Source organism: Microtus oregoni, unplaced genomic scaffold (genome assembly GCF_018167655.1).
Source record: "Microtus oregoni isolate MIOR12 unplaced genomic scaffold, Mior012 000049F_ref0000343, whole genome shotgun sequence".
In the NCBI taxonomy this organism is placed as follows: Eukaryota; Metazoa; Chordata; class Mammalia; order Rodentia; family Cricetidae; genus Microtus; species Microtus oregoni.
In genome coordinates, this window is record NW_024543223.1 from 7,402,088 (window position 1) to 7,428,501 (window position 26,414).

Genomic DNA, 26,414 nt, shown 5'->3' on the forward strand with positions numbered 1-26,414 from the left:
ATTTATCATCTTCATACATAGTCTTATATTGAATAAATTTATACTTAATAAGCACATGTTTTATATTGTAAAGAGATATAAGGAGACAGGAAAGAGTAGATGGAGAGGGAACAGGGGGCTGAGAAGCTTCTGTGACAGTCACATGGACCAAGGTGCTGCTTTTGGGCCTGCAGGATGGCTCGGCAGGTGAAGGGTCTTGTTGCCAAGCCCGACAATCTCAGCTGTATCCCTGGGACTTATACAGCAGAAAGAGAGACCTGACTCCTGCAGACTGTCCTCTGACCTTCACATACCTGTCATGACATGCACATGCCACAGACATTCATGTACAGAAAACAAAATGCAATTCCTAAGTGCTGCTCTATAGCTCCAGGTCTTGTTTGAACTTCACAGAACTCTCTGAGGACTTTGGAGGTAGCAAACTCTGGGCTAACGCCTACTTCTGCCACTCACTGGCAGGGTGACATTGTGTACTTTGCCTGTGCCCGCTGAAAATGTCCATTATCTGTGGAAGGGGGCTCTGTGATCCATTCACTGTCATTTCTGGGAGCTGGCAATGCTGCTGTTGGCAGTCGCTTCACACCTGGCATTGTGAACGATTAGACAAATACTCAAGAGCCTGGCGCTGTAGGAGATTTGTTTACACTGTGTGAAGATGTGCCACTGTGATTGGTTTAATAAAGAGCTGAATGGCCAATAGCTAGGCAGGAGAGAATAGGTGGAACTTCTGGGCAGAGGGAGGAACTCGAAATGAATCTAGGCACGCAAGAGAGGCCAGTGAAACACTGAAGAAGTGGGATATTATGGTACAGAGGAGAGGTAACTGAGCCACGTGGCCCAACATAGATGGATTAAAACAGGTTAATTTAAGTTATAAGAGCTAGTTGGGGGAAAAAAACTAAGCTAATGCCACGTTTTCATAATTAAGTCTCCAGGTCATTATTTGTGATCTGGTGGCCCAAAGAAAAGCCTAACTACTGCCTGAGAGAAATTACTTCCCTGAGCTCACACCACTGCTAAATGACAGCATAAGCCTTCCAACTGCAGGCCACTGAACTCCTCAGTTAGTCCCTCAGCAAGTTTACTGCAAGATGGGGATGTCTGTGGACAGCTACTGTCCCATGAGGTTTACATGTTGACAGAGCTCCTTATATACACCAATTTTGTCTCTGCAGTGACCAGTGGCTGGAAGGGCCAGTGTTACGTTGATTTAACAGATAAAGAAAGTGAAATCTAGGCTGGTATGGACTTAGGAGTAACTTAGATCTGCCCCCATCTTACAAATGGCTCACGCAGAGCAATTGGTAGCTTGTTCCTGCCTTGTTGAGCTATGTCACAGAACGTGGCCTTGTCCCTGGTGCCCCAGAGCCCACAGCTTAGGACAAAGCCCTGGACTTCGAGTGGCCCTTACTGCGCTCCAGTTTTTTTCTCAGATGCACACAGGGAGGCCTGTACTTACATTCACAGGCTGGAGACCCAGCCTGAGGCATGATACCGTGGTGGCACAATGCTATTTGGGGGTGGGCGCTGTACTGTGTATGTGCCACCCATGGATGTGAGACTGGCATTTGCAATTTTAACAGAGGCATTTCGGTGACACATGATTTAAGCCCTCCAGGAACTACGCAATTACATCTAAGCCAGGCAGCCGGCTTCTAGACATGCAAGCATCTGACCTAAATTCTTGTCTGGACACAAGAAACTCTCTACCCTTGGAGATGCTGGGGAGAGAAAGCTTCACTCCTTCCCTTCCTCCATCCATCCATCTGGACCTGGCCCAGTCCAACATTTCTCTCACATCCCACATACACAGAAGGGGCAGGCACACACAGTGGTCTACAGCAGAGGTTCTCAACCTTCCTTCAATACAGTTCCTTGTGTTTTGGTGATGCACAATCACAAAATTATTTTGTTACTACTTCATAACTATAATTTTGCTACTGTTTCGAATCATAATGTAAATACCTGATGTGCAATTCTGTGGAGGTTGGGACCCAAAGGCTGAGAACCACTGGTCTACAGAGACCAAAGAAATGATCAAATGGAAATTCGGACCGGGTCCTCGAGCCCAGTTCTGTAGACTCCAGGATCAGACCCCGTTGCTGATGCAAGTCTTTCCCCATGAGTGCAGAGTGGCTCTGGCAGACAGCATCTTGTCATAGCAGGAGATCTGGGCTACTGAGATGCTTGGAGTGTGCACAGCTCGTGATGGGGCATCTCAGTTATCTGCATTCTTTCCCCAGCTCTCTATATGCTGAGGTCCCCTTGCCAGAGTCACCACTGCCCAGAGGAGAGGTAATTGTTGTGCGAGAAGACAGTTTATTTATTCATGCTATTTGTTTCTCTTTTACGGCCATGATGATATAGGAATATATTTCACCACAACCCATTGCTAGTTCTGTCATAGCCTAAGAAGGAAACAGTCATGGACACTGTAGATTAGATCTATGGGTTAGTATGACAAAGGAATTTATGAGCACTAATCCAGCTCTGCAAAGGAGAATTCATAATGTAATTCCTCAGAGGGAACAAATATCACTAGAAGGCAATCTAAGGAGATGGACTTGGGGAAGCTGGGGTGGAAAGATGATGTTTTGTTGAGCTTCTGTGTCCTGAACAGTGTGCAATATTTCATTGCAACCAGAGGACAAATCTCTTCTTCAGGGAAGAGGGAAATAAACTGAGAGAGGTTGACCAACTTGTCTAAGACTCTACCTCAAGTTCCCCATTTACTGAAGATCAAGGATTTCCCACACTGTAGGATTTGTTTCCTGGGTTTCCCACACTGTAGGATTTGTTTCCTGGGTGTTTTGAATAAGAATGTCCCACATAGACTCCATATTTGGGCAGTTGATGTCCAGTTGGTGGCGCTGTAAGGGAAGATTTAAATAGTGCAGTTTTGCTGGAGGAAATGCGCCACTGGGCATGAGCTTTGAGATTAAAAGGTTCCCTGCCTCTTCTGGTTTGCTTCCTCTGCTTTGAGCTTGCAGTTGAAATGTGAGCTCTTAGCTCTTGCTGCCAAAGTCTGTTGCTTGCTGTCTGCTACTCCACCATGATGGACTCATCCCTCTGGAAGCAGACACCAAAGTAAACCCTTTCTTCCATAAGTTGCATTTGGTCATAGTGTTTTATCACAGCAGCAGAACGCAAGTCATCCACTTCCCTAGCCCAGGCTCTGTTGCCCTGGGGATGCATGCTGAGCTGACATTAGTCAACTAGCCAGTTCTGTCAATACCCACTGTGTGACTGAAACCACATACAAGCTGACACTGCCAAGACACGCTGATAACAGCAGCTGCATCTTAACTAAGGTTGCCAGAGGTTTCCTAAAGTCACAGACACCAGAAGGCTAAAGTTCAGGGAGAATGCCCTGCAGATCACTAAGTCTCAGGGACTACAAACCCCACAGGTGGTATGCTTCATGTTTCTTAACCATCAGTTCAAGAAGTAGAAGAAGGAAGCTGTCCTGACCTTACCCAGAATGTCCTGAATAGAAACGTTCTGCTCCTCTGCTTGCTCCACTCTCATAGGTTAAGAGCTTGGGTACAATGTTTACATCAATGACTGAGCTGTACACAGACCTAAGTGGGATTTTCTTACAACAAGGCAGGCCTGTGTCTTCCTCAAGGACACCCTGTCCACCATACCTATCAGTGAGGTAGCCTCTGATCCCTGGGACTGGGTGAGGAGCAGTTACATAGCGTAGCAAGAGCAGACAGGAGGGCATAGATACAGTTGAGCACATGAACTCAGGCAGGGACATGGGTGGGAGTGCACCTAGGGATAAAGCTGCTTTTTGTCCAAGTAGGGTCTCCTACACGCTCCTCCCTCTATCTCCTGTCAAAGGACACCTGTGCCTCTTCCAACCCCATCCATAAGGAATGCCATCCATTTGCTGACCTGATGTCCTAGTGGGCGAGGCCACAGTCTCTATAGAGCAAGCCTTGGTGCACTTTCTGGCCACCCTTCCCTCCATGGAAAAGTTCCAAAGAGCGGCCGGGCCTCTGTCTGCAACTGCTCCACACACTCTACCTGGAGTGGCATGGATCAGGAGTTTCTGGCCTCATAGTCACCTAGGCAGTCTTTGTTGACTGATGTCTGACCCCACGGCTCAGAACAATGCGGGGGGGGGGGGGGGGACATGTTTTAAGACCATGGTCCGAGAGCTGCCCCAGGGCTCAGAGGCATGGAAAAGTTGAGGAGAGGGGGCATCTGGCTCAGTGTTTATCCCAGCTCTCCATATCTGCAGCTATATATAAACTCATGTATCTCCACAACTGACCTGACTTGGAGAAGAAAGACCGACTCCAGTTTTGGGGCCAAGCCAAGTCCTCCAGATTTTCTATTGGCAGAAGTTTGCAATGAGGTATGGGGTGTTTGCCAATACATTAATAAAGAACTCTCTCCCATCTGCCGTGGGATCCCTGAAGAGCTGCCCATCACCTGAGCCCTTGGGAGGAATGGCATGTGGGTGGAACTGGGCACCGAGGCTGCCTTATAAACAGCTCTCTTCACACTTGCAACCGCTTTAAAAATAGAGCCACCGTGTCCAGCTACCTTGGCAAATTCATAACTGATGGGGGTGGCTCTCAACATCACCTACAAACAAATTAATGTTAAAAATAGATAGAGCGATTTCAGAGCAAGGAATCATACTTCCAAGTAGAAAAGGAAGGCTGAGAAGGAAGAGCCAGAAGTGTAGATCCATACGCATTCAGGACGTGATGGGGACATGTCAGCTGGCCAAGTGGCAGGAGCTATTGGACACTGGCATCCCTCTTAATCTGAGAGCTGTACATTATTCCTATTTCACACACTCTGCAAATGAGACTCAGTACATTGTCTGAAGTCCTGTGTTTGGTGACCTGAAATTCAGATCTGGGCCTGTCATCTTCAGGTCTCTGCTCCCACGGCACCGGGCAGCCTCTCTAATACGGCTTGCTTGGCACTTCCTTGCAGCCAGAAGGCAGAGAGGAAGACTTTCCATTACTATAGTAAAGGCCAAGGTGCTCAGCGAAGAAAGGGAATAGGTTGTTTTGGAGGCTGCTGGGCAGGAGGTCAGTCCTGTGCAGGAGGGTCATGGGAGGTCAAGATAATGAAAAATGCTCAGTTTCTAAGGAGGAAGAGAGAGAGAAAGAGGCAGGGACAGGGACTGGGTCCCACACTCCCTTCAGAAATGTGTCCTAGTAACCCAAAGGCCTCTCTCCTGGTCCCACCTCTTGCATGTTCCTCAACACCTCTGGAGACCTAGACCTCTGCAGGGTATTTAATATCCAGTTTGAGGCAGGCAGGCATGCGTACACGTGCACGTGTGGGCGGGCACACACACACACACACACACACACACACACACACACACACACACTGTTCACCAACAGAAAGGAGAAGCATGGCTGGGGAGATGCTCCCAGAGTAAAGTGCTTCCTGTGGAAGCATGATGAGAAGATGAGAACATCTCAGCACCACATACAAAGCCAGTCATGGAGATCAGGATTCTTGGGGCTCACTGGTCAGCTAGTGTAGCTGAACTGAGATGTTCAGAGAGAGATCACCTCAAAAAACAGCTAAAATAAAATAGGGTAGAGATCAATAGACGAAGACACCTGATGTGGACTTCTGGCCTGCACAGGGTTTCCACAATCACACTCCACACACACTCTATATATATTCCATACATCCCCAATGGTTCCCCCAGAGGATTCCGGTTTTCTACAAACTATAGGTTTTGCTTCCCCCAGCCCAAGAACTGAGTTCCTTGACATCCTCAGATGGACTTGGGGAAGTTTTGCAAGTGGGAAACTGGGCAGGGTTTTCTGGTACAAGTAGGAGCTCATGGATGGGTGGGAATGGGAGAGAAATGCTATCGTATGTAGGACCGGGACAACAGAAAGCAGCTGGGGTTGGGGGCTCTGGGGAAAGCCCTGTTTGTGGAGCGCAGTGTGAAACTGCCTGGTTTAATAATGTCTTAAAGCTTAGGCAATTTGGAAAAGCAAAGAGAAGGGAACAGGAAATTGAATTTAAAGAGAACAAAATCAAACCTTCTTTAAGGCAGCTCCACTCATTTGGAGCGCGCAGTAATTGAGAGAGGTGTGTGGATGCATTCGAGGGGCAGGCTTACAGGGTAAGTGAAACTAGAGACACCGTCTTGACATCGCACAAGGTTCCAGTGTGTCTTCAGATGTTCAGGAGGGCCCAGTCACATAGCAACGAAAATGTGCTAATGACAGACACTTAATATACTCGTTAAAACAGGTCCCTGGGGCACCTGCTCTGTCTACACCTTATTAAACTCCCTGCTTCCTGTTCAGCACTGAGAATACAAACCTGCCTCGTGTAGGTTGCTTCTGCACAAATAACCACTCTAATTAAAACCCTTTTCATTTCCTGTGCCTGCTTCTAGCTGGACCTTTAGTTGATACAGCCCAAGCCCCCATGTGCTTGTAATGTCACCTAGAAAATGCCTCTAAGCCCAGAGGTTCCTTGAGATTGACATCCAGACCCACACCCTGGTCCTGCACATAGCTCATCAGAATCTCATTACCCCCACTACACAGACCTGACAGGTGTGGACAAGATGGAAATTTCCAGAAGAATGCAGGCTGATTTTCCCTCTCACTATGCCTTGCACAAAAGTGCATAATTAGGAGGGAAAGACAGGAGTGAGCCATCTCCTGTAACCGCTGTGCCTGGGCGACCCATCTGCTATAACTGCCTGGATCTCCTATAACTGCCTGGATCTCCTGTAACTGCTGTGTCTGGATCTCCTATAACTGCCTGGATCTCCTATAACTGCCTGGATCTCCTGTAACTGCCTGGATCTCCTGCAACTGCCTGGATCTCCTGTAACTGCTGTGCCTGGATCTCCTGTAACTGCTGTGTCTGGATCTCCTATAACTGCCTGGATCTCCTGTAACTGCTGTGCCTGGATCTCCTGTAACTGCTGTGTCTGGCAATACACTTATACCTCTTACTATTTTCAAACACCAAGAGTCACATACAAGCCAACAGGGAATGTGATGTGAAGACCAAGCTCTTACATCTATACATACTGGTGCTTTTGCCTGATGCTTCCTTCCTCCTCTCTGTCAGTTGGGGACAGAGTGTGACATCATCACTTTGTAAATCACCAAGTGTGAATGTGGAGGCCCGGACTACATGTTCAGGATGGACCAAGAGGGTTATTTCTACACCTCTGTCCTTCCTGATGGACCATCTCCTCCAGCTTTTCTTCTGTGTCCTCAGGGATAGCAACTCAGGTATCCCCTGACCTGATTGTCTGAAGGCCAGAGCTGTGTTCAAAATCGCCAGGGATGCTGGGAATCAGAGAGAATGAAAGCATCTTTTAGGCCCTGCCTCTTCCCCCCTCACCCGGAAGCTGGGGACAGAGGTGTCCTTACAATTGGCTCTTGGGGCAGGCTCTGACATGTTTCACACATGTTTCCACAGAATGCTCCAAAGAATTGCTCATTGCAAAACATAGCCAACACCTAAGGATTTGCACCAAATCACATCAGGGGTGCAGTAAAGGCTGAGCCTTTGGAATGCACCCATGGTGGGGCCACATCCTCACTCTGCACTGATTTTCATGAGGGCCCTTCCCAGGGGTGGCTTGCTGAACATGGGTCAATCACTCAAAGCGTGAAGAAGAGAAATCAGCATGCAGAAGGAGGGCAGAGAGTTCCAGACACTTACAGCTGCCATTATTATTTTCACAAAACACCTACTGAATGTACTCTGTCTCCAAACCCATCTATGCCACCCCACAGGGGACACGCACGGGTATTCAGCAGCACTTTCGATCTCTCTCACACCTTTTCAAAAAGTTTGCATTGGTAGCTGTAAGTTTCAGAACATAAGTGTTGCAGGAAAGAAATGGGAGTAAGAGGGGGGAAGAGAGGAGGGAAGTAGTAGTAAAAGAACTCTGGAGGGTGGCATTCAGCTCCCACATGGTGTCATGTGGACTGCCTGTGTTCTCCAGTGCCTCCAGCAAGTTGGCAGATGAGCTTTGGTTGCCTTTGACATGACATCAAACACCCCTGAAGCAATGACAAACCCCTCACTTCCATTTAAATGGCATGTCTGTCTGACCACGGGAAGGGACCATCTTGGTTTGATGCTGACCTGGTCCAACCACCTTCCTGTGCCACCTCAGTCTTCATGTCAGTCAGTGAAGGACCTGGGTTTGGTTCAGAGCTGTGGCAGGTGGGAGGATTCAAGGACATCACACAAGTTCCATGGGTATTTTTGTAATTGCTTTCAGTCGAAGGCAACTGAAGTTTCTTCCTGACCTATAGGTTCATATAGGCAAAGAGTACATCAATAATGACCTTGTGATGTCCCCAAGAGTGTAGGCGGTTCTCAGAGGCAAAATGAAGCTTGTGTGGGCAAGGGAGGTCCCTGTGTCATTAGCTCACCTCACAGCCTGCCCATGGAAGCTACAGAGTCAGTCAAAATGGTTGAAGGGGAGCATCGATTCGCAAGGTCGTTTCTGCCACTGTGTTGGTGGGAATGAGGCTGGGGGTAGCTGTCCACTGGCATCAGCAGGAACCAGGAGACAGGGCGCTGAAGGGCTGAGGCAGGCAGGAATCTGATAGCAGAACATTTTATAAGTGAAACTTTTCCTACTGCTGGGTGAGCAGTTAGCCATCGATCTGCCTAGGACATTGACAGAGCAAAGGTCTACATGCCGAATCGGAAAAAAAAGAAAAAAAAAACAAAAAAACAGATATCTAATATGAAGAGTGGACGAGGGAATTACAAAGGAGACCGGGAAGAATTTCTGAGATGGGGATGCATCAGCGTTCTTCAGTAAGTTGCCCTGGCACCTTCACTGTAGGAGAAACTTCACCTTCATACAAAGTGGTCCTGGAGCTAAGAAGAAGGATAGCAAAGGTAAGATCCTTTCGTGGGTTACCTAGCCCTCTGGAAACAGGCAGATCCCAGTCCCTACCAAGCTAGCTAAATGCCCACATCTCAAGCCAGGGGTCAGTGCAAACATGTGATTCAACATGACAGTAGTCAGATGTCCACATAGGACAGACACTTCTATAGCTCCTGGGGCCATATGAACAATGAGGTGAGAGTGACCCTGGTTCAGGAGCTCCCGCTACCTCTGGTGATGGGAAATGCACTTGAGGAAATAAGTGAACACGCCACAAACAACAGCATGGGACTGTGCTGAACCATCAGGTGTTTCTGTTTCTGAGCAGATGCAAATGACTTCCACTCCTTCCTTATAGCAACATCCACCCCGGTTCTTATAAGGTCCTGACAACAAACCTAAAGTCTATTTCCAACAAAGGTCTCCCCGAAGAACTAGCGAGTTTGTTTGGGTTACTTACACAGATGCCCTGAAAATTCTTCACCCAGCATGGATGATGGCATCCCCACAACTGCACACCACAACTGCGCAGCTGCATACCACAACTGCACAGATGGAGCCCTTCAGTTAACCTCCCCAACCTGTCTACTTTTGTAGCTCCCTGGAGATGGAGGGCACATGTAATCAGGGCAGAATTACGTACAAATTGCTGGGAGGAGTAGCTGAAATCTCAGAAGAGGGTTCAGTGCCCCCCCAATCCTTTTCTAAAGGAAATCAATAGTCAGCAGGCCCAATCATGATGGGCTCTTGGAAACAGGTACAGATAAGCTGATGAAGAGAATGGCTAATTTTGCTTCAAGGACAAAATTCTATAACACAGGACGACATGACAGGAGATGCCCAGGAACTAAATGGAGCCAAGTGATCTTCATGAAGCCAGAAGCCAGGTGGTCCCACGGAGAAACAGGCTGACTGTTGGCTCTCCTTCACAATCTTCTGATGGTGTCTGACAGGGACCAGGAGCCAGAGTATGTACGGATGGATCCCAGGAGGGATCCAGGAAGAAGGTGTCTGGTACACAACTGGCTTCAGAATCAGCAAATATCCTGATGTCCTCACATATTATTGGGGACAATGATCAAGTCACTATCTTCGAAGACTTTTCTCGTTTATCAATAACCACTATTATGACTCAAAATAGAACCTAAGCCCAGCTATGAAGCCCATTAGGGGCACTGATAATTGCTCCATGTAGGGCAAGGCCCAGTGTGTTGGGGCTGATCAAGCTGTCATGTACAAATCCTGCCACTGAAGGTGCCCTGAATCAGCCCCATGCACCTACTACTGCATCTGACAGTGTCTGAAAGCTGCTGGGTGAGAGACTTCATGGACCTGGGAGGCAGACCCTGTTCAGACTCTGGAATACGACAAATGCATTACAATGGAGTTCTGCATGCAATGACCCACATGTTGTGGGAAACTCCCCCACCCTCTGAGCCCTGGTCTTTCGTCTAAGCCTAAAGTGACCCACGGGTGTGATGTGGGAGTGTCATATATCAATCTGTTGATTTCATTGGTTAAGCAATAAAGAAACTGCTAGGCCTATTTGATAGGCCCACCCTTTGGTGGGTGGAGTAAACAGAACAGAAGGCTGGGAGAAAGAAGTTGAGTCAGTGAGTCGCCATGATTCTCACACTCCAGACAGACGCAGGTTAAGATCATTCCTGGTAAGCCAGCTCGTGGGCTACAGCAGATTATTAGAAATGGGCTAGTCCAGGTGCGAGAGCTAGCCTAGAAGAGGCTAGATAGAAATGGGCCAAGCAGTGTTTAAAAGAATACAGTTTCCATGTAATTATTTCAGGTAAAGCTAGCCGTAGGGGCGACCGGGTGCTGGGGACGCAGCCCGCCGCTCCTTATTTCAACAAGGGTGTTCACTCTGTTCCATTTCTTTCAGCTCTGCATGGATGTAAAGCTGGAGATCTATGGAGGGAGGGCTGAGAGGCAGTGCAGGGGAGCAGCCCAAGTCTGCAGAGAGAAAGTGATAGAGAGGGGACCCAAGTGTGTGCTTAAGATCAGACTCAGAGAGAAAGCACCGAAGAGACCTCGCAGAGTTCTGGGCAATGCTCAGCATGTACCTGTTACCATGTCACGCTACACATCTCCATTCCTCGGGGAGCAGCAGCCAAGCCTCAGAAGGAGCAATGACTGATAGCATAAAGTTTACAGTCAACAAGGCAAGGAGAAAACAGGGTGCAGGAACAATCCCCTGAGAGCATCAGGGTAAGTACAGGTTGAAGGCAGCACGGTCTTGGTATATCCCATCAGATGCCACTGTGATGTCAGTGGGTCCCCCAAGGTCACGGGTTGGAGACACAGTCTCCAGATTTGTCTTAGTAGTGTCTGGGACCCTTGGGAATTAGGGTTAAATTTGGTGCTGAGGTGGGCTGCTTGTGAAGTTATGTGGGTCACATAAAAGCAGGAAGGGAGACCTGAGTCTAGCTTCCTCTTTCTTACTACACAGTATTCCCTACCACACTGTGATGCAGGCCCCTTCAGAGGCTGGTGCCATATGCTCGGACTTCTCTGCCTCGAACAACCAGAGCGCTGGGAAGCTGTGGGAGACACAATGCTGGCTGTGATGTGGGTTTGCCTGATTGAAAAGCCAGGCAATGGTGGAGATGTGAAATTGGCAGAGGGGCTGTCTTGTAGGTGTCCTGAAAACATCATGCCAGGTAGAGAAAGCATCTGTGACGTAAAGATCTGTGGGACTGAGACCATGGAGAGGGTGTGCAGGTGGTGAGAAGCTGTCATGTGACTTTGAAACATAGGGATCCAAGACCCCACCATCCCCATTTAATGGCACTGGCTCAAGCAGGTGAAGCCCTCCCCTTAAAATGTATTACTTTCCAGAGCATTGTTGGCGCTCCTTGGGATATGAGCCTAGAATACAATGTCTCGGTCACTGAATCTACTCATTCACTGCCTCCTGCCAGCAACTGCATGCATATAGTCATCAGCAAATGTATAGATCCTTATCAGTGCTTCAGGCTTTCTCAAAAGGAAGTGTAAATATGCGCATGGTGAGATACCTCAGAATTTCCAAAAGGCTGTCACCCCTGGATCAGTTGACCTGACCTTACAGAGCATGGAAGTGGTGGGATCGTTATCCCCATTTTACAGGAGAGAAAACTGAGGCCTTTCAATGGTTATGCACACATCAAGACCACGGACCATTTCCTGCCTTTACTGCTCTGCCCAGCACCTACTCATCACCCTTTTCCTCTTGTGTTGAAATGCATTCCTCTTTCATGTTGTTATTTTAGAGGCTTAGCTATGAGCCCACTCAGAGAAGTTTGACAGATCCCAGACTATGGTGAGAGTTGAGTCCACCAGGCTATTCAGGAGCCAGTTTGTATTGACACTGGAAATCAACTGTGAAATTTTCAGAAGTTTGCATGATGTCTGACACCAGCTTGTTAGATTGAAATCAACAATGGGTGCATCTGCTTCTCAGAAAATGGAAAACAGTGGGGACCAGGGCTTGTCCCCTTTCCCTACCCCTGAGAGAACTGTTTGTTAAGATTTTACTAGCGTACTCTGGTTTCCCATTTAAGAGCTGCTTTTGGTGAGCTTGTAATCTCATGTGATTAGTTTAACCCCCTTGGCCTCTCCAACTGTGGGACAGAGATGAAAATGTCCAGCTCATAAGGTACTGAGGCTTCAGTGAGATGAAAGAGGAAAAGCCTCACATATAAGTGACAATAAATCACTGTCACTACAGTGATTGAAAAGCATGGTGCTGTGATTTCAATGTGAAGTGTCCCTACTGGTTCGTGTGCTTGTACACAGGTCCTCAGTTGGTAGGGCTGTTGGAGGAAGTGGTGGAGTCTTTGGAAGTTGGTCCCCTGATGGAGCAAATGGGAAACTACAGGTGTGTTGTTTGAACTACAGCCTGGCCCTGGATCCCCCTGAATTCTGTGCTTCATGGTCTGCCTGGACGAAACAAGTCATCTCACTAGGGCTCACTGTCTCAGACAGAGCCTCAACCCCACCCTTCCTGTTACAATGGACTGTAATTCCCCAAACTGTGAGCCAAAGCTAATCCCTTCCCCTTTTGGCTGCTTTCATCTGGTATTTGGTCACCACAAGGAGGAAAGTAGCAAATATAAACATGCAGCAATATTAATTCTGAGATTTAGTTACAGAAAAACACATGGAAAACACAGAAGGCTGTCAGAGAAATCTGCATGAAGGCACCATGCAGTGTCACCTCAACACAGCCAGAGGATTCCGGTAGTCCTGGCTTGGGCACATGACTCTTGTGTTGTTTCTTAGTAGACTTTTGGGTCCCTTGGTAATTTCCTTGATGGAGGAAGGTCATTGGCTAATAAAGGAACTGCCTTGGCCCATTTTATTGGTTAGAGGATAGGTGGGAGGAGTAAACAGAACAGAAAGCTGGGAGGAAGAGGAAGTGAGGTCAGACTACACAGCTCTCCTCTCAGGAGCAGACGCCTGAGAGAGACGCCATGCCCCGCTCCCGGGATGAAGCTCTGACCCAGGATGGACATAGGCTAGAATCTTCCTGGTAAGCGCACCTTGGGGTGCCATACACAGATGATTAGAAATGGGCTAAATTAATATGTGAAAATTAGCCTAGAAAGAATGGGCCAAGCAGTGTTTAAATGAATACAGTTTGTGTGTTGTTATTTCAGGGCATAAGCTAGCCGAGCAGGCGGCTGGGGTGTTGGGGACGCAGCCCCGCCGCTCCTTATTACTACATTTCCTAACATACACAGCCATTCCCCCTGCCCAGCTGCACTCCTCCTGAGCCCTGATTGGCAGTGTGGCCACTGGCTTCTCACACAGCTCTCTGAGTGTCAAGGGGTGCCTGGTGAGTCGTATGACTCACACTCATAGCCCCCCCTCTGCAGCCCTTGACCATCATAAGGAGAAGGGAAACCTGGAGTCTTCAAAGCTTGAGCCAGAGACAATAAGGGCAGTGCACATGTTAGGACAAGGAAGGACCCTGCACAAGACAGCACATCCTCTTCCTCTGATCCCAAAGGTTACCATGGTGATGAGAGTGTCCTGGATACATGGAAGCCAATGACATCACAGTCAGAAGTATAAAAACCTCACCAGCACTGTTCTTCTATGTCAGGGGGTGACCAGGGTGCCTCTTGGTCCCCAGGACATCATAGGTGTTTGGAATCTCACTGCTTTAGTAATGATAGGGATGCTAGGGAGAGTGACTAGTCAGTATGGCACAGGAAAGGGCTATGTGGTGCTGCCAGAATGGGCCTGACTTCTGTCCTCTGCCAGCTGTGGGATAGAGGTGATGATTGCACTCAGTTCTGGCACCATATCTACCTCAGCACCTGGTTACCATAATAATACTGAACAGCCGAATTTCCTGTGTACCAGACATAAGAGACACAGTGAAGGAGGAGGACTGGGCCCCTCCACAAGGGGAACACTACTAAGGGAGGATGCAGAGCTATTCCATCTCTGGACACTTAGAAATCAAGACAGTGCCAACCTCCACCAGGAATCTAGTGCACAATTGCCTATCACGTGGATGCTTGCAGGAGAAAGAGCAGGCCTTCCCAGGAAACCCCTGAGTAGTGGAGTTCCAGCAGCAGAAGAGGTGGGTGAGGGCCTGGAGAGGTGAGCGCACTGGGTCCTTGTTACCACTGAGTTACAGACTACTCGATGTGTGTGCAGCAAAATGTGCCAAGGTGGTAGCAAGGACAGAAGGGCAAGAGAGACTAGACACTGGATCAGAGCCCAGCCTTGGAGGATATTGTTCTGTGGACTTTCGGGATCGACAGTGATGCTTCATCTGCAAATCAGATCAGCATTTCAGTAAGATTTTCCCTGTCAGAAAGACTGGCGAAGGCTGACTGTGGTGTTGGGTGCACACACTAGTTTGGGAGCTGAAATTACTTCTAAGGAAATGGTGGCTGTCTTCTACAAAGGGCATATTTTTTGTCACAGACTCTTGGGGGCTTCCAGTTCCCTCCTCCACCTTCTTCTCATCTCCCTGCTCCCGCCAGATAAGCTGTCTTTAAACGCTTCCCATAATCTTGTTTTAATGAAAAGTTTCAGGGAGGTATATGGACATATGGGTCTTGATTTGTCATGTCTACTCATAGAAGGTTCAGGACCCATCCTCCTCCTGTCCTGTAGGGGGCTCACTCTCGCAGCTACCTAGATGGCAGCAAGTGTGTCCTTTACCCAGTTCTACAATGCCTCCTCACAGTGAGTCTAGTGAGTACAGTCAGTGGCGTGATGGAAACAAACTTCAAGCACACTGTGGAAATGTGAATAAGTTGCCTACCCACCAACTGTGAATGAAGCCAGTAACCTGGTACCTGAAACCCAGTGTACATCTTCCAGAGTCTTCAAGTCCAATGGTGAAGGGGAGAGGAGGAGATACATCCATGTAGGAAGGTGGGAAGTGACCCCATGGAGGGATGCTCAACCAGAGCCAGCCTGGAAGTGGTACCCTGTCCAATATTGAGCAGTTTAGTTGTTTCTCATCACTCACTTGGTCAGTAAACAACACCCTGGCATCACCATCCTTTCCCTTGGGCTTTACAGATGAGGAAACAGACACAGAAAGGTGCGTGCACTTCTTCTCAAGGTCCGTGCCTTCCCCAGTGCAAGCTGGCATGGAAGGGCCATATACTGGGCTGCTTGCTGGTCCCATCTCTGGGGGACAAGATTCCAGGACCAGGCAGCCAGTGTGGTCAGTTCTGGTGAGGGTGATGGTTTCTCTCCTGTCTTGCTGACATCAGCATTATATATTCTTTCTCCCTTTTCCTTCTCTTCTCTCTCCTTCTCTCTCTCCTTCACTTCCTCTCCCTCCCTCCCTCCCCCATCTCTCTTCCTCTTCTCTCTTCCATCTTCTATGACTTTCAATCTCTTCCTCCTAGAAGTACACAATTCTGTCAGATTATGATTCTCCAGATTATTGAGTCTCCATCTCCTCATCAAAATTAGGGTCTGGTTTGGGACCTCTTAGGTCCACAGCTGCCTCCTTGCTGATATTTATAGGATTGGCATAAGAACCGGTGAGATCAGGCTTGGAGGTAGAATACTGGGCCACCTTATCCCCTTCCCTCATCCTGTCCCTTCCCAGGACTCACTCAGACACTACCCTACCACCACTTTCTGTCTTGCAGATCTTCTTCCTCTTTCTCCTTTACCAGGATTGTCTTAATCCCAGGAGAGTAGCACAGCTTCACTTTGAGCAGGTAAAAATATTGCATTTGACAGCTTGGCTTGGGTTATCACAGCTCAGGAGCACAGATTATTCATTCCACAGAGGCAAAGCTGTCATGGAAACTAATCAATGCTAGGCTTCTGCTGGTGCCAATCACAGAGTCTGTCAGCGGGGAAGAGTGATGAGAGCAAGCCTTCCCAAGGCTGCAGTAATTCACCCTCCACGAAATGAACTCCAGAGCTGGCATGCAATTAATACAAGGCAGGGTGCCCCTGTAAACCCAACAAATAACTCCATACTGGTCATACTTCTAGGTGGGCAGAAAGGCCACCCAGGGTAAAAAGATGGGAGAAGTCTGCCAAGGAGAAGAAGGAAGTGCATCTGGCAAACAAGTATCCAGTTAGGTGGAGGCCACAAAGCAGACAGTGTGCCTTCAAGTCCCATCTCTCCGCTTACTAGTAACTTAGTTCAGTGGCCCCATCTGTGAGATAATAATAGAGTAATAGAAAGGAATTTAGGAGGGTGCCTGCCTGGAATTCCCGAGGGAAGCCTCAGGAACTGTGGAGGACTTTGGAGTACCTGACTGATGCAAAAGGAAATATCACGTGCATAGGCCCAGAGGCAGGCAATCATCAGCAGGTAGGCATTTCTAGAATGCAAATTCAACCGGAGATAACGATCAGGGATGGAATGGAGAGAAAGTTCCAGAAACATGGATTATACCAGGTGGGGTGTCAGAATCAGGAGCTGGAATTTAGCACCTCCATTCAGGGTAGACTTGCTATATTGAATGAAACATGGGCTCCAGGTCCTTCTTGCCATTAGCACAATGTGTGGGGCTTTCTAGAACACCGAATACTATTTACCACTCTCATGAAACCTACTACATACATCCTCAAATGTACATACACAAAATACATACACACACACACACACACACACACACACACACACACACGCAAAATCTGTTTTCAACTCTGGTTTGTTCAATCAGAGAACAGAATTAAAATAAATGCTTAAAGGTTCATTGGTAAACAAACCCTACAGAATATTCGGGAGGCTGTAAACCCAGACCCCTGGATCCTTTCCCTTCTGGCAGTGCCAGGACAGCACCCTCAGGGGGTCAGCAACTTCCCCACTCACCACAGGTTCACCAGGAATGGGTGTTCCAATCCCTGCATGATCTGCAGCTCCCGGAACACGTTCCGCACCTCATCCCTCTCCACGCACTTCTGTTTGTTCATGTATTTCATCGCATACATCTTCTTCGTGTCTCGCTTCTGCACGATGCATACCTGCAAGGCAGCCCGAGGGACCAACTGTCAGAACAAGTGGAGAGAGAGGAAGAGGAGGAGGAGGAACGGCAAGCCCTCACTGACATTCCAGTCCATGTCTGGGTTTCATCCATCCCAAACACCTGCTCGCAAAGCAGCCTGGCTAAGCCTCTCTGCATCTACCAGGGAGGCACTGGACCAGATTTGGCATTTAAATGTGAGCAGTGAGCGCTGACTGCGGACTCACTCAACACTGTAAATGCAGCCATAGATTCAGAAGATGGAAGGAGCAGTCCTGCCCTCTAAAAGTGCACAGTCCAAAAAAGGCACTAGTGGCTACAGTTTCCAAGTACACAGGCCACAGACTATGACCCAGGCATGCATGCACCCATGCTGTGGATCCCCTCAGATTCCAGAAGCTGCAACCCAGGACACATTGTGCAATCACAGTACAAACCTCACCTCCAGAGAGTACAGCCACAGGACACTTGGGCACGCATGCTTTGTCCGATCCTGTGATTACACCATAGCTATTGTATGTACCTACTACACACCCTGCCCCAGTGACCTCATTCCTGGGACACTTGAGGAAACCTGGAGGAGCAGAGGGGGAGACAGCCCAAGAGAGAAGCTTTCTGTGCGCAGGCAGCAAAACTGAAGAAGGGATCAGAAAACCTGAGCCTGCCGAAGGCCACATGATGCCAGCACAAGCCTCAGATGCTTCATGCAGGGCTGAGAACTTGTGTTTGTCATGATGGGTTTCAATCTTGCTTTGGTTCAATTTTTCCTTGTAACCCTTCAGTTCTCCTCTGTGATTGGAATGTTTGTTCTGTGCCTTGTATATTGGAAATGTGTGACTTGATTTTGTTTTTATTTGATAGAGGTTTACAGTTGGGATGTATTGAGCCTTAGAAGAGACTCTGGCCTTTTGAAGTGTGGGGACAGAAAAGGACCATGGGGACTTTTGAGGTTGGAATGAATGTATTTTGCAGTATGAGATAACCATGACATTGTGGGGACCAGGGATAGTGTTTAGAATATGCAATGACTCCCATAGGCTTATGTATTTGAACACCTGGTCCCCAGCAGATGGTGCTATTTTGGAAGGTTGTAAAATTTTTAGGTGATAAGCCTTGATGGAGGAAATGGTTTATTAAGACCGGACCTTGGGTATTACAGCCCAGATACACTTCCTGTTTCCTCTGCTTCCTGCTCCTCTAAAATGCGAGGAGTCCCAGCTGCATACTCCTCCTCCATGGAGCATTCACTTCCTTGTCTTAACGTCTATCGGACACTCCAGCATCTTAAACTGCTTTCCCCCTGGCCACTCCAGATGTTCTTCTGAACATCTGTCTGAATTGAGTCTTTCAAAGTTCATCCTGCACCCCAGGAAAGAAGCAACAGGATATCAAGGAAGTGGAGTGCCCCAGGATTGTAAAAGTCACCTGAATCTCAATGTACTAAATAGGGCATGCTGTTAAACCTCCCAAATACTGTCTTCCTAAGCAGCGAAATCAGTAGCATGAAGTTGAAGGTCTGTGATTCTTCACTGTGCAGTAAATTTGAGACACAGAGTAAGAGGACGCGATCGTGCAGTGCACGAAGGCCTCTTGGGGCTCTGTCTGGTGGGGATTCAGGCTGGCTCCAGAAGCCCTGAGACCATGTCTGAAGGCAGACAGCAGTGGGTGGATAATGTCACCAATCAGGGCCTCTTGTTTCTGTTGCTTCTCATTTGCATTCTGAGAAGGGGACTGGAAACCAAACAGGAGACGGGAAGATGGGAGACTGAAGGAAGACGGCACTGTTCTGCATCTCAACAGATGTGAAACAAATCCCCAGATGCATGGTTTCAGGAAGAGCCTTCCCTCTGATGACTAACTGAGCAGGCGCTTCTGAAACCTGTTCAGTTCCGTGAGAGCTAGAAGAGGTGTAGATTGTGTCTTGTGAACACTGTCGTGGACAGCAGACTGCCCGCCCAACAGAGGAAAGCTGGGAGGTGGGCTGTCTCCCTCTGAGATATTCAATCCTAGTTTACCAGTTTCTAAACATAAATACATGACTCATACAAAAAAAAGTAATATGACTGATCTTAAAGGTTATTACGCCGTACTAGCTCAAACTAAAATTAACAAAATAATTGAACTGCTGAAGAATTTGAAAGTGTACTTTAAGAAATTATAAATAACTTCAAAGAGGGTGTAAACAAGCAGATGAATAAAGTAAGGAAGTCAATTCAGGAGCTGAATAGCAAAACTAGCAGTGTGAATGGAAAATTAAGATTATGAAAAAAATTTAAAAAAAATACTCAGAAATGTTGTAAATGAAAAGTCAATAAACCAACCAAATGAAGCAGTGAAAATCATTACAGACCAATTGAAGAAGAATAAAAAATATCAACATTGGAAACAAGACTGAGGAAATATTATATTCAACCAGCAACCAAGAAAAAGAAATAACTGTGGCTACAACATTCAAGAACTCTGAAACATGATCAAAATATTAAAAAACCACAGGGTTAAAAATGGAGCTAAATGCAGAGAAAAACCTACCCAGTGATATCACAGAAGAGAAATTGTAAAACCAAAGGAAAGACATGGACCACAAGTACTGAAGGTATTAAGAACCCTTAACATACATGACCAGAAAAACAAATTGTCCACATCATACTATAGCTAGAATGTAATACTACAGAGTAAAGATCCAGTATTTTAGCCACAAGAGAAAAAAAACATGCAATAGCAAATTCATCAAAATCATCTCAGACCACTCAGAAAAATGCTAAAATCCAGAGAAGCACAGAGTGGCCTCATCCAAGTTCTGAGAGCAATAGCTACCAACCAAGAATGCTGTATCCAGAAAAGTTACCTTTCAAAGTTTATGGAAAAATAACTTCCACAAGAAACATGACTTAAGTAATCTATGAGCACCAAGACAGGGCTTTGGAAAATAGCTGAAGGGTTTCTACACAGAAAGAAAAGAGGTGGGCACACGTGGAATGCATAGAAAAGAATCAGTGAGAGAAATAACCAAAAGCATAACTAGGAAAGCGTCGAACATTCCCAACTCCGTTATCTAGGAATCCCCTGAAGTGACTAAGAGAGAAAAAAGAAAAATACATTAATTCAACAAGAGAATCAAAAAGATTATAGGAACCAGCAATGCTTCTTGATTAAAAATTATAAATATAAATGGTCTTAACAATGTGATTAAAAGATGAAGACTAGGGCTGGAGAGATGGCTCAGAGGTTAAGAGCACTGGCTGCTTTTCTGGAGGTCCTGAGTTCAATCCCCAGCAACCACATGGTGGCTTACAGCCATCTGTAATGAGATCTGGTGCCCTCCTCTGCCTTGAGGCAAACATGCAGGCAGAACACTGAAGACATAATAAATAAATAAATCTTTAAAAAAAAAAAGATGAAGACTACCTCACTGGATCAAAACATACAAATCAGCTGTTTTCTAGAAGAAATATACCTCATTGGCAAAACACTGACTGAGAGTCAAAGGATAGAAAAATACATTCCAAGCAAGCAGAAGCAAAAAACAACAAAACAAAACAAACAAAAAAAAAAACCAGAAAACAGGATAGGAAAGTCTAAGCCAAATAGTAGCAGGTGACTTCAACACTCCATTTTCATCAATAGAGAGATCATACAGACCCCAAAATAGTGGGGCTGGGGGATGGGTTCAATAGGTAAGAGCATTTGTTGCCCTTGCAGAGATTTGTTGCCAGCACCCACGTGGTGGCTCAAACTTTCTGCAACTCCAGTTCTCTGGGATCTGAAGCCCTTGTCTGAACTCTGCAGGAAACAGACATGCACACAATGCACATGTATTGATGTATAACAATCAAATTGAAGCAACAATTGTCTCATTATTCAGAAAATCCTGGGATTCAATATTGAATTCTGCCATGCCTTTAGAGAAAAATGTCAACACTCTTCCAATTTTTCCATAAGGTAGAAAATAAACGTTACCAAATTCTTTCTACAGAACCAGAATCACTGTGTTTTAAACAGTAGCAGTAAACAGTGAAGGGTACAACAAAAAGGGAGCTACAGATTAATTTCCCAGTGTTCACAGATATAAAAAAAATCATCAATGAAATTCCTGAAAACCAATTTTAAGAACCTGTTTCAAAAATTTTCGTTCATCACAATGCATTGGTTTCATCACAGGAAAGCAAGGACAGCTCAACATGAATAAATCAGTTAGGTATAATATGACATGTAAATATAATCAAGGATAAAAACCATGAGATTATCTTGGTAGATGCATAAAAGGCCTTAAAAGTCCCTGGAGAAATTATGACAAGAAAAAACATAACTCAACATAATCAAAGCTATATTTGAAAAACTCACAGCCATCATTATACTAAATGAGGAAATTCTGAAAACATTCATCCTAAAATCGAGAACCAGGCAAGGGTGTTCACTGTCTTCCATCTCATTCAACACAATGCTAAAATTTTTACCCAGTCATAAAACAAAAGAAAGAATAAAATGTAATATAAATAGAAAAAGATGAGTTTAAAATTTTTCTATGCTTTCTTTTGGTGTGTTCCCACTTGTATGTGTGTAGAGACTGTAGGACAGACAATCTTAGACTGTTCTTCAACTTCTAGCTTTTCAGTTTTAGACACGGCCTTCCTTTGGCCTGGGCCTTACCATGTAGGCCAGCCTGATTAGTCAGGGAGCCCTGGAGATCTACTTGTCTTGTTTCCTTAGTGCAGGGCTTACAAGCCCATACCACCATGCTCAACACTCTTGTGAAACTTGGGTTCTGAGGAAGCATTTCATAGACTGAACTGTCTTTCTACCTCCTCAAATTATCTTTATTTGCAGACAATATTATCCTATACTCTTATTATACCCTTAGCTCTGATAAACACTTCAACAAAGTTGGAAAGTACAAAAGCAACATATAAAATTCATCCGCTTTTCTAGGTACTAACGAATGTGTTGAGGCAGAGATCAGGAAACAAGCCAGTCCTTCTCACAGTAGCCTAGGGACAGATGCCAAGGAATATACCTAACCAGGAAGGTGAAGGTCTTCTTTTATGAAAACTGAATATGGAGGAATGAAAGTGAAGTGTACCCATTGTGACAGGAAGAAAGATATTCTAAAGAGACGCTTGTGACGCTCCTATTGGCTGTTGGAACAATGGTCCCCATGGGATTGGAATTTCCCCAACAATCTCACGCTGGAAGAAAAAAGATAGAGCCTGGAACCAGCCAGGGAAGGAATTTGTCTTCCATAAAGTGACCTCACACAGTTCTGACTTTTTAGACCAGAAGATACTGGACCCAAGACAATGATGGGTCAGTGGTGGGCAGGAGCACACCTTGACCAGGGCTGCTTAGCTATGTATACCCCTGTCTCTCTATTTAAGTCTAAACCTCATGTCAGAACCCTGAAAATGAACTTGGGGGTGTCACCTTATTTCTTGCTCTTGCCATTATGGCCACACTGAATAAATGCCCTTATTCTGACTTTTAGTTATTTGTTAGTTTCATTGGCCTATTGAGAATGGGTGGCCTAGTCTACTTGGTTAGGGCTGCCAGTATACTGCTAGGACCCTAACAGCTCAGTAACACCTGCACAGAAGAACTGAAGGGAGATGGACATATCAGTGCCTGAAACCAGCCCTAGAGACCTGGGACAGCTCCTTCTAGTGCTAATCCTCAAGACAGCCATGCCATGAAGAGATCCACTGAAATAAGTCACACATGGACCCTGTGCTGGGCAGGTGATCAGGGCTGAAGATCGGCATTGTCACCTGTTGTCACTCTGCCTAGGTCCTGGTAGTATCTGACTTGAAACTCTAAAACTAGGTCTTAGGAGGCACTGATACTCCTCAGTCAGGCTGCCCTAAGCCTTGTCTACAGGAAATCATAGTTAATGAGGCAAGAACAAGCTGTCTGACCAAAGCCACCTTAAGCTGTCCACAAGGCAAGCCCCCAATTAACTTCTCATTAGTAGAAATCAATTGGGTTTTGAGGTTATCATTAGTCACTGTGATGTATTGAGACAAATAAACAAACATTGGCTGGCATAGACCCTGGGATTTGCTAAGGAAAGTGTGTGCCAAGTGCATGTAACTCCAGCAACGTGGCAAAGGTTTCCGAGCCATCAGGAGGATGATGCACACGGGAAAGCCACACATGACCAGCATCCTGTGGTCCCCAGGACTGACAGCCTTGACGCATGAGCATCCCAGACATTTCAGAGGACCGGTGAATTTTGTGGGTTTTGGTTGTTTGTTTGGCTGGATTGGTTTGGTTTGGTTGTTATTGGTGGTGGCAGTGGTGGTGGTAGTGTTTTAGGTGTTGTAGAGAATGCTGGTGTGTAGTCAGGGTTGGGCAAAAGTATAAGAATGTTTTGGAAACTTCTTGTTTGGCTACATTTTCATTACCCTCTTTCTAGCCGAGACTCTCATTACCCTTCGGCAGCTCAACCATCACAAGCTCCTGCAAGGACGGGTAACGTTAAAACAGAAGTTAGCATGAGTTGGGAACTGAGGTTGGACCCCCCCACTGTGAGCCTAAAGTGTCCCCCTTCTTACCTGGGTCCATAAGAGTGGGTCCCAACTCTGCATCAGTGTCTCCCTTTTGAGACCCACCTTCAAGCACCCTGAGTGAAAAGTGGAGCTCTCTCAGCATCCATCCCACCACTTTCCGGGATCCACTACTTACCAGTTCTATTGGTGTACCTGGTTCCTGTGTGCTACCATTTCTTGGCTTTCTTAATCCTCTGAACCAGCTCCTTGACCAAGCTCTTTCTGAGTGTACCACAATCTATTGAATGTACATCTCTGGAGAACCACAGCCAATCCAGGCCCAGAACTCTGCCTGTGGAGTCTATTCCCCAGTGTGCATGGGAAGCTGTGGAGGCCACTTCTGCTAATACCTGCGAACTTTTCATCCCTAAAGGGAGAGTACACACAGCTCACAGAGTTTTGTGCTTTATTGCAGTGCTGAACAGTTCTATGTCATCTTAACACAAGCTAGTTATATGTATAACTGGAGTTTCTCTCTCGCACACCAGTTCCCATAAACCATTCTGAGGCTTAATAGTAATTACAAATTTTTGGTCTATTACCTCAGGCTTATTACTAACTAACTCCTACAACTAAAATTAACCCGTTTCTATTCTATATTTTACCATGAGGCCTGTTGCTTGATACCTCACATCTTGCTTCTCTGGTAGCTGCTGGCACCTCCCAGACTCTGCTCTTTTTCTCTCTCTATCTCTCTTTGGATTTCCCGCCTAGCTATATTCTGCCTGGCTATTGGCCAAATAAGATTCTTTATGAATCAATGGTAATAAGACATATTTACAGCATACATATGGGCATCCTATCACACATGGGAGGAAGAAACTCAGTTGAGGAAGTACCACAGGCAGGCCTGTGGGGCATTTTCTTGATTGATGATTGCAAATGAGAGGGCTCAATCTACTTAGGATGGTGCCACCCTGAGCTGGGTGGTGGTCCTGGTGCTGTAAGAAAGTGGGCTGAACAAGTCATGAGGAAGAAGCCAGTAACCCATGTTCCTCCATGTTCTCTGCTTCAGTTCCTGCCTTCAGGATCTGGCCTTGAGTTTCTGCCCTGACTTCCCTCCATAATGGACTCAGGGTATGGTAGTTGGTGAAAATATAAAATGCCCCCAGAGACTTGTTTGTTAAGACTTGATCCCCAGATGGTGAAGTCATGAAGCAGTGACTGCACCCTGACAGTTATAATCTCATCATTGTTAACCTATGGGTGATTTCATAGATGAATGCACTATAGGCAGATGGGGCCTGATTGGAGGAAGCAGATCAATAAGGGCTTACTTTTAAAGGATATACCTTGTCTCCATCTCCACCTCCCCTTCTCTCTGACAATAATGGGGTGTTATGGGACATCCATGCCTTGTGCCTGTGTTCCTAGTGTCCTGTGGGGTGAGCTAGATTGGATACAGAGCCAAGGGATCACTCACTGTGGACAATGACAAAGATGTGGACATGCAGGGAGGCCTGCCTTCTGATTGGGGAAGGAAGTATCTTTGTCAGGAAAGCGTCATTGGCCCCAGGCCGAGGTTGGAGGCATTGTGAGAGAGCCCACATCTCCTGTGGCAATTAAAGACTTATTAAGTCATTTCCTGGAACCACAGTCTCCTCCAAGAATGCCTCTACCCAAATGCACTAATTAATATGGAAGGAATAAATATTTCGTTACAAACAAGTGGATTCCATCCTTCCTCACTATGTCTGGGAGAACAAGGGCAGCTCATGCAGGCATCTCCTTCAAGCTTTCTAAAAAGGATTCTGACATAAGAACAGCATCCGGGGAAGTCCGGCGTCTTGCCCAGAGGCTTGTGGTTGGGCCAAAACTGCCAGCCAATGCTCATACACAAAATGTTGCTTCACAACTTAATTAACTGACTTAGTTTCCTGAACGGAGCAACCACATAGTCCAAGTCCCGCCTGCTAGAAACGGTTTTTTGCATCAGGTAGACATGGGGCACCATGTGCCCTCAGACACCTCTGTGCTTGCCTGGGGGCCTTTGCACCTGCAGGGTCCTTGCCACGGCAGTCTTAGGTAGAGCTGCTGCTGTCTGAATGCTAAGCTGGTTTTTCTGCTGCTAATCAAGTGCTTTTCCACATTGCGTTCATACACAGCTGTGCAGAGCGGGCAGCCGGGGCTAAGAGAGCTGACCTGGGCTTGTGTATGGGGAGTGCCTGTCTCTGTGCATAACAAGGCAATATTGAGTCTGGGTTATCGTCCGGACAACGCCAGCTCAGCTTTATCCAGAATCTCCCTCTGAGGAACATAGAGGGCTATTATCGTGTAACTCCAGGCCACTTTCTGTGATTTTATGCACAGGTTGCCTCTGGCCAGGCTAAGAAGTTTGATTTGTTTGGCATCAGTCCGGCAGTCCTCATACAGAAGGCCCATCTTGAATGGCACTGTCAGGGGGACTCCTGAGTTGCTTTTCCCACAGGCTCTCTCCACCCTCACCTGAACAGAACTCAGCCCCATTGGTGTTCAAGTCCATGCCCAAGGGACCACCTCCCCCTAGACTTGCTTCTGTTGCTCGGTTATCAG

At 46.7% G+C, this 26,414-nt stretch overlaps 1 protein-coding gene across 1 annotated transcript in view; it reads right to left on the minus strand.

The window, feature by feature from the left end:
* The window catches only part of Stk32b (serine/threonine kinase 32B), a 239,953-nt gene that overhangs the window by 144,522 nt on the left and 69,017 nt on the right, over positions 1–26,414 (minus strand). Inside the window, exon 3 of the mRNA XM_041636396.1 lies at positions 17,193–17,344. Coding sequence (XP_041492330.1) covers positions 17,193–17,344 — 152 coding nt within the window. The remainder of the gene's footprint in view (positions 1–17,192; positions 17,345–26,414) is intronic.